The sequence below is a fragment of the Bombus vosnesenskii genome, unplaced genomic scaffold, assembly GCF_011952255.1.
Source record: "Bombus vosnesenskii isolate JDL3184/JDL3185 unplaced genomic scaffold, Bvos_JDL3184-5_v1.1 scf7180000013302, whole genome shotgun sequence".
Taxonomy (NCBI): Eukaryota; Metazoa; Arthropoda; class Insecta; order Hymenoptera; family Apidae; genus Bombus; species Bombus vosnesenskii.
In genome coordinates this window covers 2,691,089-2,706,883 of record NW_022882951.1, presented here as the reverse complement: position 1 = coordinate 2,706,883, position 15,795 = coordinate 2,691,089, and the positions used below count along the sequence as shown (strand labels likewise).

General features: G+C 32.7%; 2 protein-coding genes across 2 annotated transcripts; one reads left to right on the top strand and one right to left on the bottom strand.

Moving 5' to 3' along the window:
• Positions 1-318: 318 nt before the first annotated feature.
• LOC117234143 (circadian clock-controlled protein-like) lies at positions 319-7,000 on the top strand. Its single transcript, XM_033495074.1, has 3 exons — positions 319-628; positions 2,436-2,667; positions 6,211-7,000. Exons 1-3 carry the CDS (start codon positions 562-564, stop codon positions 6,650-6,652), a joined length of 741 nt encoding a protein of 246 aa, XP_033350965.1. The 5' UTR covers positions 319-561; the 3' UTR covers positions 6,653-7,000.
• A 478-nt stretch (positions 7,001-7,478) lies between these two features.
• On the bottom strand, positions 7,479-12,344 carry LOC117234144. Its single transcript, XM_033495075.1, has 3 exons — positions 12,188-12,344; positions 8,910-9,272; positions 7,479-8,206 (listed from the first exon to the last, which is right to left on the bottom strand). Exons 1-3 carry the CDS (start codon positions 12,246-12,248, stop codon positions 7,902-7,904), a joined length of 729 nt encoding a protein of 242 aa, XP_033350966.1. The 5' UTR covers positions 12,249-12,344; the 3' UTR covers positions 7,479-7,901.
• Between the last annotated feature and the right edge of the window lie 3,451 nt (positions 12,345-15,795).

The window sequence follows — 15,795 nt, the reverse complement described above, 5'->3', positions numbered from 1 at the left end:
ATTATTATAGTTATATCACGTGTATATTATTACAATACGCGTGTGTTATTTCATATGTAATAAATAACGTAGATAAACTAACAAAAATTGCAAATAAATCGCGTTAATACGACACTGACCTTTAACGGATTAAACTTCGTCCGAGTAATTAATGGAAAGATAAATTGAGTTGTAGAATGTATAACTCGCATGAATATGCACATTTTAACGTGTATAAGATAAAAAAATATCGCAACACACGCCTTGTCAAGATCACATGTTGAGAATTCGTAATGTCCTCCAGCACGTTGATCTGGATGCTCTAGAGCAAGTATCATCGACGAATAACAGCAGAGAGGGGAGAAAGGTAGAACTATAAGGACTTGAGACTGACCTCCGCGTTATTCACTTGTAGACCGACGATCTGATCATTCGTGGGTGACTAAACAGCCCTGCTCTTTCATTCGCGATCGTTCTCATTCGAGATTCTCCGTTACAACGATCGAGATATACTTTTATATTTATTTTAACTCTTTAACAAAATTTTCTTCCACCCAAGAAATTAATCTTTAAGAAGAAGAAATGAAGACAATCGTGCTAGCCGGATTGATCGTGACGATTTTTGGCGTTACTTTCGCGCACGAACTACGTAAGTGACACTTTGCAATTTTTATTCTTTCGATCAATCTCTTTTAATTTTATCGCTTAGGTTTTCATTTATAGTTCGGCTACTGGTTGAATTTTACGTGCAACGTAGCACGAATTTTGGTGATTTATAGTCGAAGGTTTATGATCTTCGATGATTTATCGATTTACGATATTTTTGGAATACACCGTGGATTTTGGAATATTTTCATACGTGATATTTTAACGTGCGATCGATAAGTTTTTAGAACGAGTCTGAAATTTTATTCTACAAGAAAATTCGTTTACGTGACTATTGTAGTTTTGTAGGAAACTGTTAAACGAAAATGTGTCGTATCGTCTGGATCAACGAATTGAAACACGCGAGTAATTTTGACGTTTAATTTGATTTGCCAAATTATGGATATGTGTGCACGATAATTTTATCGTTTGCGAGAATTTTATAAAACGACAAAGCTGTCATTTAAAAATTAACGTGATGGTATTGTCAAATCTCATTTCCTATTTAAGAAGCTACCTTACTTTTAGATTCAGTGTAGTTTTCAAATTATAAGTCAGATAGGGAAGATTATTTTAAATCGTAATTAGTCATTGGGTGCACGTAGTCGATGAATCACATAATTAATTTTAATGTATGTATGTACACCTACTACGTACGCATTTCAATGGACATTCTAATCTTAATAATTTAGCCGAGTATGTGAGCAATATAATACAGGAAATAGTTGCATTTTTCTCGAAAGTGAGATGCATAGGAACTGTATTTACAAAAAAAATTGTATTATTGATTTTCAAGTCTTTTTAATTGTGTATTTTCATATTTGAAAACATATTTGTTTTTTATCTATTCTATATTTTCTACAATTTTTAATACATGCAATACGTTAAATCACATAAGTTACTTATGATCAATCAGTTTTCTTCTTCTTTTTTTTTTATTTATTTATTAAAATTACAATCAATTCTCGCGTTGAGAATAATCAGTTTTCTAAAACGAAAAGTTTCTATTAATCTTTGTCACAGGTAATTTACATTGATTGTGTTTAGTCATTAATTTGTTACAAAGTACCACAAGGTAAACCTGACAAGAATTCATACATTTGTAAGTTGTAATTAGTATCGTCATGTTGCTTTTTGAAAATTTCAGAAGATAAATAATAACTTATCTCGAGTTTGTATTTGCATTACAGAAAAAGCAACTGGACGTATAGGCATATAACTAGATGTATGATTTAATTCTATGAAAACGATATAAATATTGAATATTAATTAACTTTCTAGTAATTGAATCCAAAGAAATTGTATTCCAGCAATTTTTATCGATTTAGAAGAATATTAAAGACATTTTTGAAATTTTTCGTAAAATTGCTTTTTCTCCGATTTATCGTTCACAATTGTAAATTAAACGTAAAATAAAAATTATTTATTGCTAGCTATATTTTCGGGATTACCGAGATTTTAAATGATTATATTTCTTCGTAGTCTTCTTTTTTATCTTTTCGTTTTATTCTTTCAGCTGACATTTGTTTGTTAACATATTCTACTTACTGTCGCATTTCACGCTCCATGTTCGATGTAATTTACATATTTATGGAAAAACGTTACTATTGAATTTATCTTCGATTAAATAAAAGTCATTTAAATTTTAATTTCCATTCTACCATTTTGTAGCAAGAAGAAGAAGAAGAAACATTTTCAAATGAAAAATTACAGTCGACATTTAGATTTAATCATCGATTTAGATGTTTCGTCATTGATATTGATTTCGTGATTAAATAATAATTAATACTTGTTTGTTAAATTGCATGCAGCCGATTTCATTCACGTTTGCAAGAAGAACGATCCGAACTTGGCCGATTGCATAAAAGCAAGTGTGAATAGCCTTAAACCCAAATTGAAAACTGGAGTACCAGAATATAAAATACCATCTTTAGAACCATTGGAATTGGACGAATTGGTAGGCACGTCAGGAGGGAACATCAAATTGATGCTGAAGAATGTCACCGTTCATGGCGCCAGTAACTTCACGTTATTGAAGTTGAAGTAAGTAGCAAAATCAATAAGAAAAGAAACTTTTCATAATTTGTAATATCTGAAAGATTCAAAGTGGAAGAAAATTGAAAAATTACGATTTATTCCTCTTAATCCAACCAGTTACATATTTGAAGTTAGAATTATTTCGACGAGATTAAATAGTGAAGTTCTTCGTGTTGTTTGCAGTTCGCGTGGTATAAATGTTCACGCGATAACTTTTCTTGAAATTCAAGATTATATTATATCGTTCAAAGATCTATCAATTGCCATAATTGCAACATTTCCCATCTTGATAATATCTTTGTTGCTTCATTCTCGATCTCACTGAATCCCGCAATTACAAGATGTTTCGATAAACCGAAGCGGCTGAGAATATATCCGATCGTAAACTATTTATGTTTCCAGTCAATATACAATGGTCATTAGATTCTAAATTGTTGTAAGAATACGATGATACGTCCTAACAAGTCTGATATTTCCACGCTTAAAGAGAGATACATTATATTTTGCTGTGATATTTTTAAATACTTTTAACAACTAGATCGTATGATATACATTTAAATACGCAAATATGCAGGGTGGTTGGTAACTGGTGGTACAAGCGGAAAGGGGGTGATTCTACGCGAAAAAAGAAGTCGAAAATATAGAATAACAATTTTTCGTTCGAGGCTTTGTTTTCGAGAAAATCGACTTTGAATTTTCGCTCGGTACGCGTCCACTTTATCGCGTTTCGTTATAACGGATCTCACTGTAGATCGTTGTCTCGATGGAAAAATGTTTATTCTATATTTTCGACTTCTTTTTTCGCGTAGAATCACCCCCTTTCCGCTTGTACCACCAATTACCAACCACCCTGTATAAGTTTTGTACGAGAAGAATTTCTATTTAAGCTTCGGTTCTTTCCCGGTGTTTGTAAAAATATAAAAATATTCACAGTATAGGCATTGTTGATACACGTATTTTAAAAAAATTAGAATTAAAAGAAATCCCATAAGTAAAGATATTACTAGCGAATTTTTATCGACGAATTTTCCACTTTTACAGTTGTAACGCGTTACGTCGTTTATTATAAAATTTAATGCGCTACGAATTATGTAAATGCGACTGATTTATGATATAATTAAGTTTGCGTAATAGAAAGTCGATAGGATCAGGGAAAATGTCAGATTCGAGCATCATTGTTGTGTCTGAGTTGTAATCTTGATTATGAACGATGTGTCTATATAACAGTGAAAGAATCGTTGTGTCTAGACGCTATAACGTGTCGTTGATTCATCAATCATCAGTTTTTATCATAGCATGGCATTCATGTTCGAGAAGTGACAAGATCACGATTATTTAAAATTTTAAATAATTAAAATAATTCACTTTAGCTTTTGTACCTCTGCGCCGTAAAGATGAAGTTATTAATATTTCAAGTATTCAGTAAATTTCACAAGTATCAAGTATCGTATATAATAGAATTTTGACTGTGAATTAAAATTGCTAGAAACTTGCTATGTTTTCCTTTACAATAGACTGTACAAAGTTTGTTTATTACGAAAATAATGATGTTGTTGCAAAATTCGATTTACCTACTGTCAGTACTGTAAGTTAATTATTCGAGACGAGTTTCAGTGAATATGAAGGAAGATTGCGTAGCAGGTTTCATAAAACAAACTTGGCTTCCGTCATTATGTCAAATTAACCGGGTAATGACACATGTTATGAACTCGGCGATGAACGACCTGCCTTGAAATGACATTCGGAAATGACGACGTCGTATAGCGTAGCAGTTAAGTATGTTCGCGAAGACGAACTTGGACTCGAGGAGAAACGAATTAATTTCAAATGTTCCAGAGAATTCGGATAATCGGAAACTTAAAAAATTCCATTCTTTGGTATCGGGATTACCTAATTTATCGTAATTTTTTAAAAATATAGAAGAATGAATTATAATGAATTATACGCAGTAAAAATTCGAAAAACGCGTGGCAAATTGTACAAACCGAGGAAACTGGTTAATTGGGATTCGATGAACAGATTGCAGGACCCTTTTACACTTTGACAAGTACCAGTAATTTTCACTGGTAAACTCATTATATTATTCTTTTAGTTATCTTCGCGAAAGTCATTATATCATTGCGGAAAAAAGATATAACATAAAGTAGGAATTTTCAAATAAAACTGTAAAACCAGCCAATTTGACTGGTGTGGTATTTTTAGTGTTAGCATCTAGCGATCGATCCGGAATTTTCCCGATAACCGATATCATCATATCGAATGATAGACGGTAAAAATTTGAAAAACGCGTGGCAAGTTGTTGAAAACGAGGAAACTGATCAAATGGGGTTCGATAAACACATTGTAGGAACCTTTTACACTTTGACAAGTACCAGTAATTTTCACTGGTATTGGTATAAGTAGCCTTGATACAAAATTAGTTTCAGTTTGAATACATAAAAAACAAAATAAAACTCATTATATTATTCTTTTAGTTATCGTCGCGAAAGTCGTTACATCATTGCGGAAAAAAGATATAACATAAAGTAGGAATTTTCAAATAAAATTGTAAAACCGATCAATTTGACTGGTATGGTAGTTCTAGTATTAATCATCTTTCACATTTTTTATATTTCCCCTTTTTCTGGTTTATATCTTTTTCAACGTTTCGTCTCATACTTCGTTATTTATCGTCCTTAAGTCTTGAAAATCAGATGCAATTCATTGGTGATGATTGATTCCCGACGGGGTGACTCATAAACGAATAAATAAAACAACAGTAAGAGATCCTCTCTTTGTATTCCGCATATGCGCGAGTGACCGTGACACGAACTGCTGTGACTCTAGTTGGAAATAATTTGTATGGCGAACGTGACAGGTGAATTGCAAAAAGGGATGGAAACCGTATGTTTGGAAACGATGAATGTCAGTGACGTGTAATTTATTAATCAAACGATTCTCCTTGTTTCTATCAATCAGAATCGTTTCTATTTTAACTAAAAGTTCTTTACGAGCATAGGAAATTATATAAAATTATAAAAGGAAATATTCTTCGATCGCCACGAGATTTTTATACATTTTATCCTGAGAATATCGGAATAGATCGAGATATACTGCACCGTAACGTATATTTTCGCAAAATATACAGGGTGGTTAGTAACTGGTGGTACAAGCGGAAAGGGGGGGATTCTACGCGAAAAAAGAAGTCGAAAATATAGAATAAAAATTAAAAAAATTAAAAAAATAACGTCAATCGAGACAACGATCTACAGTGAGATCCGTTATAACGAGACGCGATAAAGTGCACGCGTACCGACCGAAAATTCAAAGTCGATTTTCTCGAAAACAAAGCCTCGAACGAAAAATTGTTATTCTATATTTTCGACTTCTTTTTTCGCGTAGAATCGCCCCCTTTCCGCTTGTACCACCAGTTACCAACCACCCTGTATATACCATATCCGCGCATCTTTTTCAACCTGGCTCATCGGAGTCCACGTTGACGTTCAATGCTTTAAAATTTTAAGAAATTCTTGTATTCTTTCAATCCTTCATACACTCAATTTTCCGCAGAGCCAATTTGGACACCCTAAACTTCGTAGTCGAGCTAGACCTTCCACATCTTTCTATCGAAGGAAATTACGACGTGGATGGACGAGTAATCCTTCTTCAGATTCGAGGAAGCGGGCCGATGACTGGCGACTTTACAAATTGCAAGGCGCTGGTGAAACTGCAGATGCAGGTGTCAAAGAGAAGCGACGGTGAAAATTATCTGAAACTGACCGAACTTAAGACCAGAATCTCGGTAGGAGGTGGTAAACTGAATCTGCGAAATCTGTTCGGCGGTGATCCAGTTCTTGGCGAAGCTGTTAACACCGCCATCAACAGCAACTTCGACTCCTTTATGAAAGAGATAAAGCCATCTATCGAGAGCGCTATTTCCAACACGTTCACAGGGATTACAAACGGTATCCTGCAAGAGTTTACTTACGAGATGCTTTTCCCAGAATCGTAAAAACGTACCAAAAAATATCGTAAATCAATGATCGAGCACTGACCACAGTGAGATGATCTATGTCATTTTTAAAGAAATTCATTGAAGTATGTTAGTAAACGACAAAGAAGATTTCTTAGTATTCTTAAATCTGGAATTATGATTTTGCTTTCGAATTATGTTGGCGAGATTGCAGGAAATTATTGTACTTATTCGTTTGAAAGATGAAAAAATGCGAGTGTCGGGTACATTACGGATTTTTGTGCATTTTATGGGAAATTGAAAAATGTAAAAATATGCATAGAATACATGTAATACGGCAAATATATGAAATATCCAAATAGTATATGTACATAAGTAGTTTATAACGTGTGGATGGAACAAATTTCTGCATAAATTCTATTTTTTTTTGTTTTGTTTTTTTAGTGTAAATGCATCAATACTCGCAGTCTGGTGACGAAATATATAAGACGAACTTATACTTTTTCGCTACCGTTCGTAATAATCGCGTTAATATGTTAGTTTCTTTCATTGAGTTTTCTATCTTCCGTTTGCAATTATTATTGCGGTATCGTTTGTATTTTCTTTCTTAATTAATTTAAAAATACATTTGTAATATTGTAATTCTTCAGTTGCCATCTTCGATGTTTTGTGATTATTGCAATACTTTGCGATGAATTTTGAAAAAAAAAAAAAATAGTTATCTGTATAATGCTTAAGGGGGCAATGCGTGAGTCAAATAAAGAAATTAATTTTACATCACGTTTACAGTTACATCTGTTTTTGGTTAATTATGTAGAACGATATTAATACAAGAAATTGGTAAGATAATAAACAAAAGTATAAAATGATTTTATACAATTTATTATCACAATAAACAATTGTATCAAATATCTTCAGAAATGCGTATTTTTTACTAATAAGCGTGTAGGGTACATTTTTTACAGAATATCGTAGAACGTTTAACAAGGAGATAATTTCAATAAAATACATAAAAAGAAAATTAATTACAAGAATAACGAATATGTGATTTAAATCACTCACATAGTTGACAATTTTTTAATACGCGAAATTTATGTTATTTCAGTTGCTCTAAAGATGTTGACAAATTTGTCATCGATAAACGCCGTGGCTAATATATGGTTAAAAAAATATTCGAATAACGAACGGTTTATTTCATGGGAAACGTAACTCAACCGCTTATTTCGTTCCAACAGCTATTTCCTTTTATTTCACAGGGATTTTCGCAGCGATCTCTTAACGATCTCGTTTACTCCCGATCGGGGAAAAGTTCGTCGTAAGAGAAATGCTTGCAGATCTTGTTAGATATTTCTAAGCATCTCTGGGAAATGGCTTTCTCCAAATGAGGTCTGGTCATTTCCAATATTTCCCGATTATTGTGGCCAACCGCCTGTCTGAACGCATCTTGCAGAGTTTTGTCGAAATTTTCCGGCTCGTATTTGATGGTATAATCCTTGACGTTCAAGTGCGTGGTCATCGACGAGAAGTAGACATACTGTTTTCCAGCGTGTTCGACCAGGTTGTACAACAATTTTATCTTTACGTTTACATCATCTGTAAAGCGAGTTTGTAATTATCGTTACGGAAAAATTTTTCAGTTGCGGTTTTGACGGTGAACGCGAGGCGAGGGGAATGGCTAGAGCGGATCGATGACAGTCGATTTCTTCCGATCTTTTCTCGAAAGAATCGTATCTAAGCAATTATAAACCGACTTTGTAAAAATTGCGAAATTCAAAGGTTCGTATTTCTTAAACAAATTCGAAATCAATAAAATATCGATTCAAACTCTGGCTAATTTCACATGGACTGTAGCATATTTCATCTCTAAGTGGCCCGTTTGACACGGAGCAACCCTCTTGAAATTTATACAGCGCATACAATATGCGTACAGAATTTTTCTATGACAAGTATCCAAATATGTAGTTTCTCGAGCCAATGTACCCGTATCCATAATTTTATAAGTTCAACTTCACTTTGGCTTACACCAAATTTGTAGCTGTTTCTTACAACACGTTACAAGTTTTTACGAATAGAATCCAGAAATACTTCTTTTAACGCGCGGATATTGTTATTTTGAAAATGACGTATATACAAAGTTCGTACGTATTCTACAGTTTACTTGAATTATACTCGTATAATAATATGCCTTATGACTCGTGCGCATCGCCAGGAGTTAGACCGAACGAATTAATATTTTCTAAATATAAAAAAATTACATAACGATACGATGAAACGTACGTATAATTCTTTAACTTACTTGTGGTAAAGGTGAGAGGTCCTCTTCCATTTATAGGGATCAAGATCTTAGCGCTAATATTGTAATTGCCATCTATTTTAGCTTCATCCAAATTCAGATCGATGTCTACTTGGTGCTTCTCGAGATCTAAGTGCAGACTATTTATATGATACGTCAATAAGCCAGTGAGTGTTACGTCGGATCCAATGGCCTTAAAGTTTTCGACGTCAATAAGTGTCATGTCCCCGATTGCCATTGGGTCTGTTCGTGGAACATCCAACTCTGGTATACCAGCGGCGAGTTTCTTGGCTAAACCAGCCACGCTCTTGATGACGCAGTCATCGAGATTTGGATTTTTCATGCCGCAAATATGTATGTAAGGAGCTGCAAAGATGGTTATCAGATTTATCAATATTTATCTTTCAATCTTATTCTTCGAAACATCAGTTACTAGTGTTTTTGTAATATCGGGCCCTGAATATTCTTATTTCGATCTTTGTAAGATTTTATATTCTTTTATACTGTTAAACAGAGAAAAAAGAAGAAACGAAAAATGAGAAGTGGCAAAAGGAAAAGGAAATAATCAGAGTCGCCGTTGGCACGAGATATTAGAGCGTAAGAGGAAATGGAAATCCTGGGAACACTCGATGTCCGTAGAACCTAAGCGATTGGAAGCAAGATAGTTGGCCAGGTAAATATTGGGTTGGTAACTAAGTGATTGCGGATTTTGTCATTAGGTGGTATTGATAAAATCCGCAATTACTTAGTTGCCAACTCAATAATAAGAAAATAAGTTAGTTGATAAGGTAACTTAAGGATACTGTAAGGCATTTTGTTAAGGACACGGAAATCCCTCAAACCCGTTAAGGGGAAAGAGCAGTAAAAGAAAATTATTATTCTTAATCCTTTTCTTGTAAGGTATATTTTCCGTAGAATTATATATTTATTTCTGTGAAGAAAGTGGTTGGGTCGATAATTAAAAATTTATCATCCTGCCACTTGAAATTATTTATTACGTATTTTCATTCCTCTGAAGTTTAAAGTATACGAGTTCGTTCGCAATTTTTTGGCAATTTGATATTTTTTATTTCTAATCTTCTTTGTTTTCTCCTAATTCATTTTCCCTAATATTTTATCATAAAGACGAAAAATCAAGATACTTTATGCAGGACAGGAGGGAGGAGAAACATGGATTTCCAGGAACACACGCGTTTACTTTTTTTTTGCAAGGAAATTAATTTTAAATGTTGTACAAATGCAGAATGATTAGCAATTCCAAGTCGATTACGTAAAGTACTCTGATAATTAGTCTATTTGGATAGATATTCCCCTTTTTTTACTTTTTCTTAAGAATATTTTTCAATAGACTACCATTCTTCTTAAAAATTCAACACATGATATATAAAATTGTTATTCGTTTATAGGTGTTATTGACCGATTAAATAACGATCCCTCTAGGGTATGTTTCTGCTGGCACGAACGATTACTTTATTTCCTGTTTTTCAGATTTTTAGTTTTTATTTTCACATTTACGACTAAGACGATAGCTACGTGTAATAGCTTATTTATGTTATATATTCAATTCAATAAGGAAAATTTTATTCTTCGTAAAGAGATGAAAGGAGATAAAAGAGATGTAGATATTTCAAATTCTAGACCGATACGTTTGATGCATTCCTTTTTCTTTATATTTATATCTTATATTTAAGTTATTACATCTACTTACATATGTCGGTGTTCTATTTTCATGCAATGAATTTAATTGTGAAATACATCATTTAATATACAGTGTATAACGTAATGTACAAATCGCGTAAAATATTCTCACTTTAATACTACTTTTCAGTCGACTAGATCATCTTAGATAAGTTAACATACAATTTCGTAAAATGTTTTCACCTACGCAAATAAATATTCAACACTCAAGGTTTAACATATTTTACCAATCTGTTGTAAACTGTAATTCTTTAAATTCTATGCGCAATCGGATTTGCGAGCTTCCTGGTTTTCGACAGCATTGATAGTAATTGTATGGCATGCAAAGTTTTCTTCTGTGTTACGATGCACAGCCTTCATGTCGTCCATGATATTTATTCATTTATGGATATCCTCGACATATCCGTGTATTAATCATCTATAACCGCTTAATTAAAATATCAGTATGAAAAAGCCTTTTCCTCATTTTTTTATTTATCTTTATTTTATGTCCTGTTACATGATTCTGATTCATTAGCTCTATCGATACGATGCGTTTAAGTCACGATAAAATGATTTCTTCTAAATCGTATCTATCCGTATTATGCACTTGAAATTGTATTTTGATAAACGTTGCTTGTATTTTCGTTGAATTCATGGTTGTATTCGTTACAGTGGAATTATATTTGTTTTACCGTTGAATTGACTAAAATAATTCACAGTAAAGAATATTAAATTTAGAGGAAGTTACAACGTGTTTGTCTATTATTTTAGCAACGCTTCAAAGTGTCTGTTTCGCGTTGCAGTGCGAGTTTTCAGTGTCAATATTTAACGTAAAATTATACTTAGTGTACGTATATATATTTCTATATATTGTGACATTTGATACTTTATTCTGCTTTACGTCTTATTACACATTTATCGAATATTCGATAAACACTAATGCAGGATTATAGATTTTATCAAAGATTAATCACAATATCAAAGAGTAAATTAAATATTAAAGGCTTTCTCAAGTTTTACTGTTTTTCCTACTAACTGGTTTACCGGAAAATGAAGAACGAGAAGAGATTTGAAACAACTCCCAAACTAACTAACTCTAAAATAACAAATAAGCGAATTTTTCACCGATATTAATTGGTAAACTGTAGTTTAATTAACTGCTATGATTTTTACAATAATATTTATACAATCTATATTTGTCTGTTTATTTAAATTAACGTTTGCCTTCTCGGAATATATGAATTCTGCTTGATCTATACGAATATTCTATACAATTAATATTTAGTAATATAATAATATAGTACACAATATAATTTATATATGTAAATTAATTAACACACCACATATGTAAGTAACTGACGTTTTATTTTCAACTTTCAGCTATCCTATTCTTTTCCCTTCTTTCAACTTTCTGATCACCATAATTTTCTAAATCTTATGTCTAAAAATCTAGAATCTTATTTATAAGTATAAATTTTTATTTTAAAGAAATCTAAAATATTATTTAACAAGCTTTCAAGTGTATAAGAAGTTTAAGTGAGATATATTGTTTTATTAAAAAAAAAAACGAAAAAATCATATCGAACTTGAAATTTACTTACGAACTTCAGCTGCCACAAATCCAACAACAATCGTCAGAAAGAGAAGCGACCTGGACAACATTCTTTCGTTCTGTCAGATTCAATATTAAGAGCGGAAATGATCACAGATCTCCGTTTTTCTGCAGAAATCGGAACTGATCTTCGGCCGTCTGCCAACCTCTTATATATACTCTCAGGGTATGCTGAATCGACAACGATTCTGAATCACGACAACGAATCACGACAGTCGTGATTACAAAAAAACATAGGAAGAGTCTTCCCCCACTGAGTTTGTTTTATCAATTAGTCCGTTTCAATTTAGAATTTTAATGAGTATAATAAATATTTATGTAATTGATATTTCACGCTATTCCTCTTTTTTCCATCTTGTTTTTCTTCTTTGTTCCATGTGTTTACGTGTAAGTACTATTTAATATAATATTTATATAATTGATATTTCGACTCACGTTATTTCTTTCTTTTTTCCATCTTGTTTCTCTTCTTTGTTCCATCTGTTTGCGTGTAAGTGCTAGATTTATTTTGTTGTTATCGTAATATTACAATATTTTTGTTCCGAGACGACGGAATAGGAAATATTTGACAGATTTTTAGGTATATTATTTTTACAAAGAAGAACAAGGAATTAAATTATCATTGTTATTGAACTTATCTTTCATTGAACTATGATATGGTTATGGTTATTATAAGAGGGGAGGAAATATAAAAGAACGTGAGAAAGCGTATGGTTTGTAGCCAGAAGTACTTCTCGATTCACAGACCAAGAATTATGACTTGTTTTTTTAATTGTACACTAGTACAGAAAGCATAATTATTTTTTAAGTACTTTAAGTACTGTATTTAGTACTCTTTCTTTCCTACTTTTTTTGTAAGAAAAGTTTCTTATCGTTATTCTCGTGATAAAAAAGTGAAAAACTACAAGCGAGTAGGGTGAAATGGATTGGTAGTTGTCAGACTATCCTCTGATCTTTTGCAATATAATATTTTACTTTAAAAAATAACGTCTCTTGATTTAATCATTATCCTAATTTTACACCTCGAGTTTCATATTCATTTTCTAAATTTATTTCTTTGAAACTTATTATTAATATGTTTTATTCATGCTGAACAAACATGTTTATTTTCAGACATTTCGCAAGATACGGGAGATACCACATTTTATAAAATGTATGATATTTATCATACATTCGCGTATAAGCAAAGAAACAATATTTTCTTCTCCATTGATCCACGAGACAATTTCCCAATTATTCTTTTACTATAATTTTACTTTAATACGTTAATCGCTTCTTTGTATTATTTATACAGTGGAGAGGGAAGGAAGAGGAACGGAAGGAACTTTTTGAAACCATGAAAATAGCCGCGAAGCTGGGCATAATCGTCGCAGACGATACGATAAGGAACAAAGAGATCGCTTGAAAATCTACGTAGTATTTGGTTGGCAACTAAATGATCGCGGATTTTGTTTTGTAAATTGTGTTGTAATTGTAAATAAGATACTATATCTGGTACTATAGTTAAATTCACGCACATACGAATTATATTCAAACTGAGTAAACTATGCGCATAACTTATTCCCGTCATAAATCGATGATTTGCTGTAATCTCTTAATAAATCTCAAGAGTTGATTCTTCCTCTAGTAAAAACACGAAAACATCGCGAAGAGGATACTCGATGAGAAACTCAAACTTGTTTCTTAAATTCATCAATTTAAGAACGAAAAGAAAAGGGAAAAAAGGGAGGAAAACGAGAAAGGTAGAGAAACAGCTAATAAAATCCCTGATCGAGTTGCAACATTATTCCACGAACGTGGTACGATGATTAAGATCACGCTTCGAGGTAAGTGACCGGGTTTACTCGCATATTTTGTCACGGATCGCGGAATTTAGGGCCAGTACCGCGGCGATCGCTTTTGCAACTTTCGCCGTCGCTTAACGATCCTCGTAAAAACCGCAGAAATCGCCACGACCGACTGTTCCTCCCTTCTTTCATCCCCTTCCTTTGCCGCTGCACGAATACACTAATTTGCAATGGTGGAAGAACATCGAACTCACACGATCTCAGTGGATCGTTCTCTTGGAACAATCGTTTTTTTACGTGACCACTTTGTCGTTTCGATCGATTAGCATAGCTATTAACGATTGGTTGGTAGTAAAACTGAATATTTACTTGGTTGGTGGTACTGAATACTTACTTGGAATCGCGATTAGTATTCAAACGTCGACAACTCGAAGATAATTGCATGTGTACGTCATTGATGGAAACGTGTCTGGTTCGATTAAAGTTGATCGTTGGTTCTGACAATAAAAGAAGAAAAAATGTATTAAAAATTATGAGAATCCTTCGATTTTTTGTTCGGGAAACTAGGCTTACGGGTTTTGCTGAAGTTAAATGTGTACGTCATTGATGGAAACGTTCGATTAAAGCTGATCGTTGGTTCTGACAATAAGAAAAGAAGAAATGTATTAAAAATTATGAGAATCGTTCGATTTTTTGTTCGGGAAACTAGGCTTACGGGTTTTGCTGAAGTTAAATTGAATTTTTTTTTTTGGTTTTGGGATTTTTGATAAATCAGAAGCTAAAATTAGATGAAATCGAACGGCGAATTCCCTTTAAGAGGAGAAAAAGAGCTAAAATACTACGAACTAATGGTTACCCGCATAACTCTTATTGTCCTACACGCAAAAATTGTTATTAACCGAGCGATATGTGGCAAAATATATCCTAAATCAATGGCAATATCTGTGGACGACAACGGTAGGGCTTTCTGGTTCACGTAACAATTTTGGACATTGTTCGATTTGTTATGCAAAAAGTAACAGGCTGTTGTAACGATTGTTAATTGTTATGCCCTTGGTATAATATGTTTTACTGTTATTGCAACCCTGTGCAATTTAAAAAACGTGATATCAATTTAAATAATCTGATAATATGCACAAGAAATTCATTTAATATAATAATTAATAATATACAATAATTGGAAATTTGCAATTGTGTTTCTTCCAATGACACAGAAGACAAGTTAATCCCTTCCTCTTATGGGATTTTTGATAGTTAATGGTATGGCAATGGTGTTAATAAATAAAGATTGTTTTTATTTTATGAAAAGCGTAAAATGAGTCATTTTTTCAGAATACTTTTATTAATATGGTATTTCCTCTTCCGCCAAAGATTAAAAAATTAATGTACGTGGTACTAATAGTTCGAGTATTATCTACAATTCAGCATGTGACGAGTTAATCATCGCGCGTTTTGCAATTGCAATTATCTTCAAGTATCTTTATGTTTATTATAAATTTTCTATCTCTAACGTGGGCTATAGAATTATTCAAATCTCGCGTCCCCGTAAATCAGCCATGCCCGTTCCTCCTTTCACCCGTTTACTCTTCCATTTCTTTATTAATTTATTAAATCTCTGGATGTAGCAAGGAGCTACAAAAAACTACATAAACAAGTAACCTAAATGAAAGCGTGACGTAACGTTTACCGTGATTTACAACTGTTTACAAGTTTTTACTCGGTTCGTCAATTTCTCTCGCACAACATTCCTAGTTCTTGCAATAAATGCGTATACACTTGCAACTGTACATTCTTCACGTTATAATTCTCG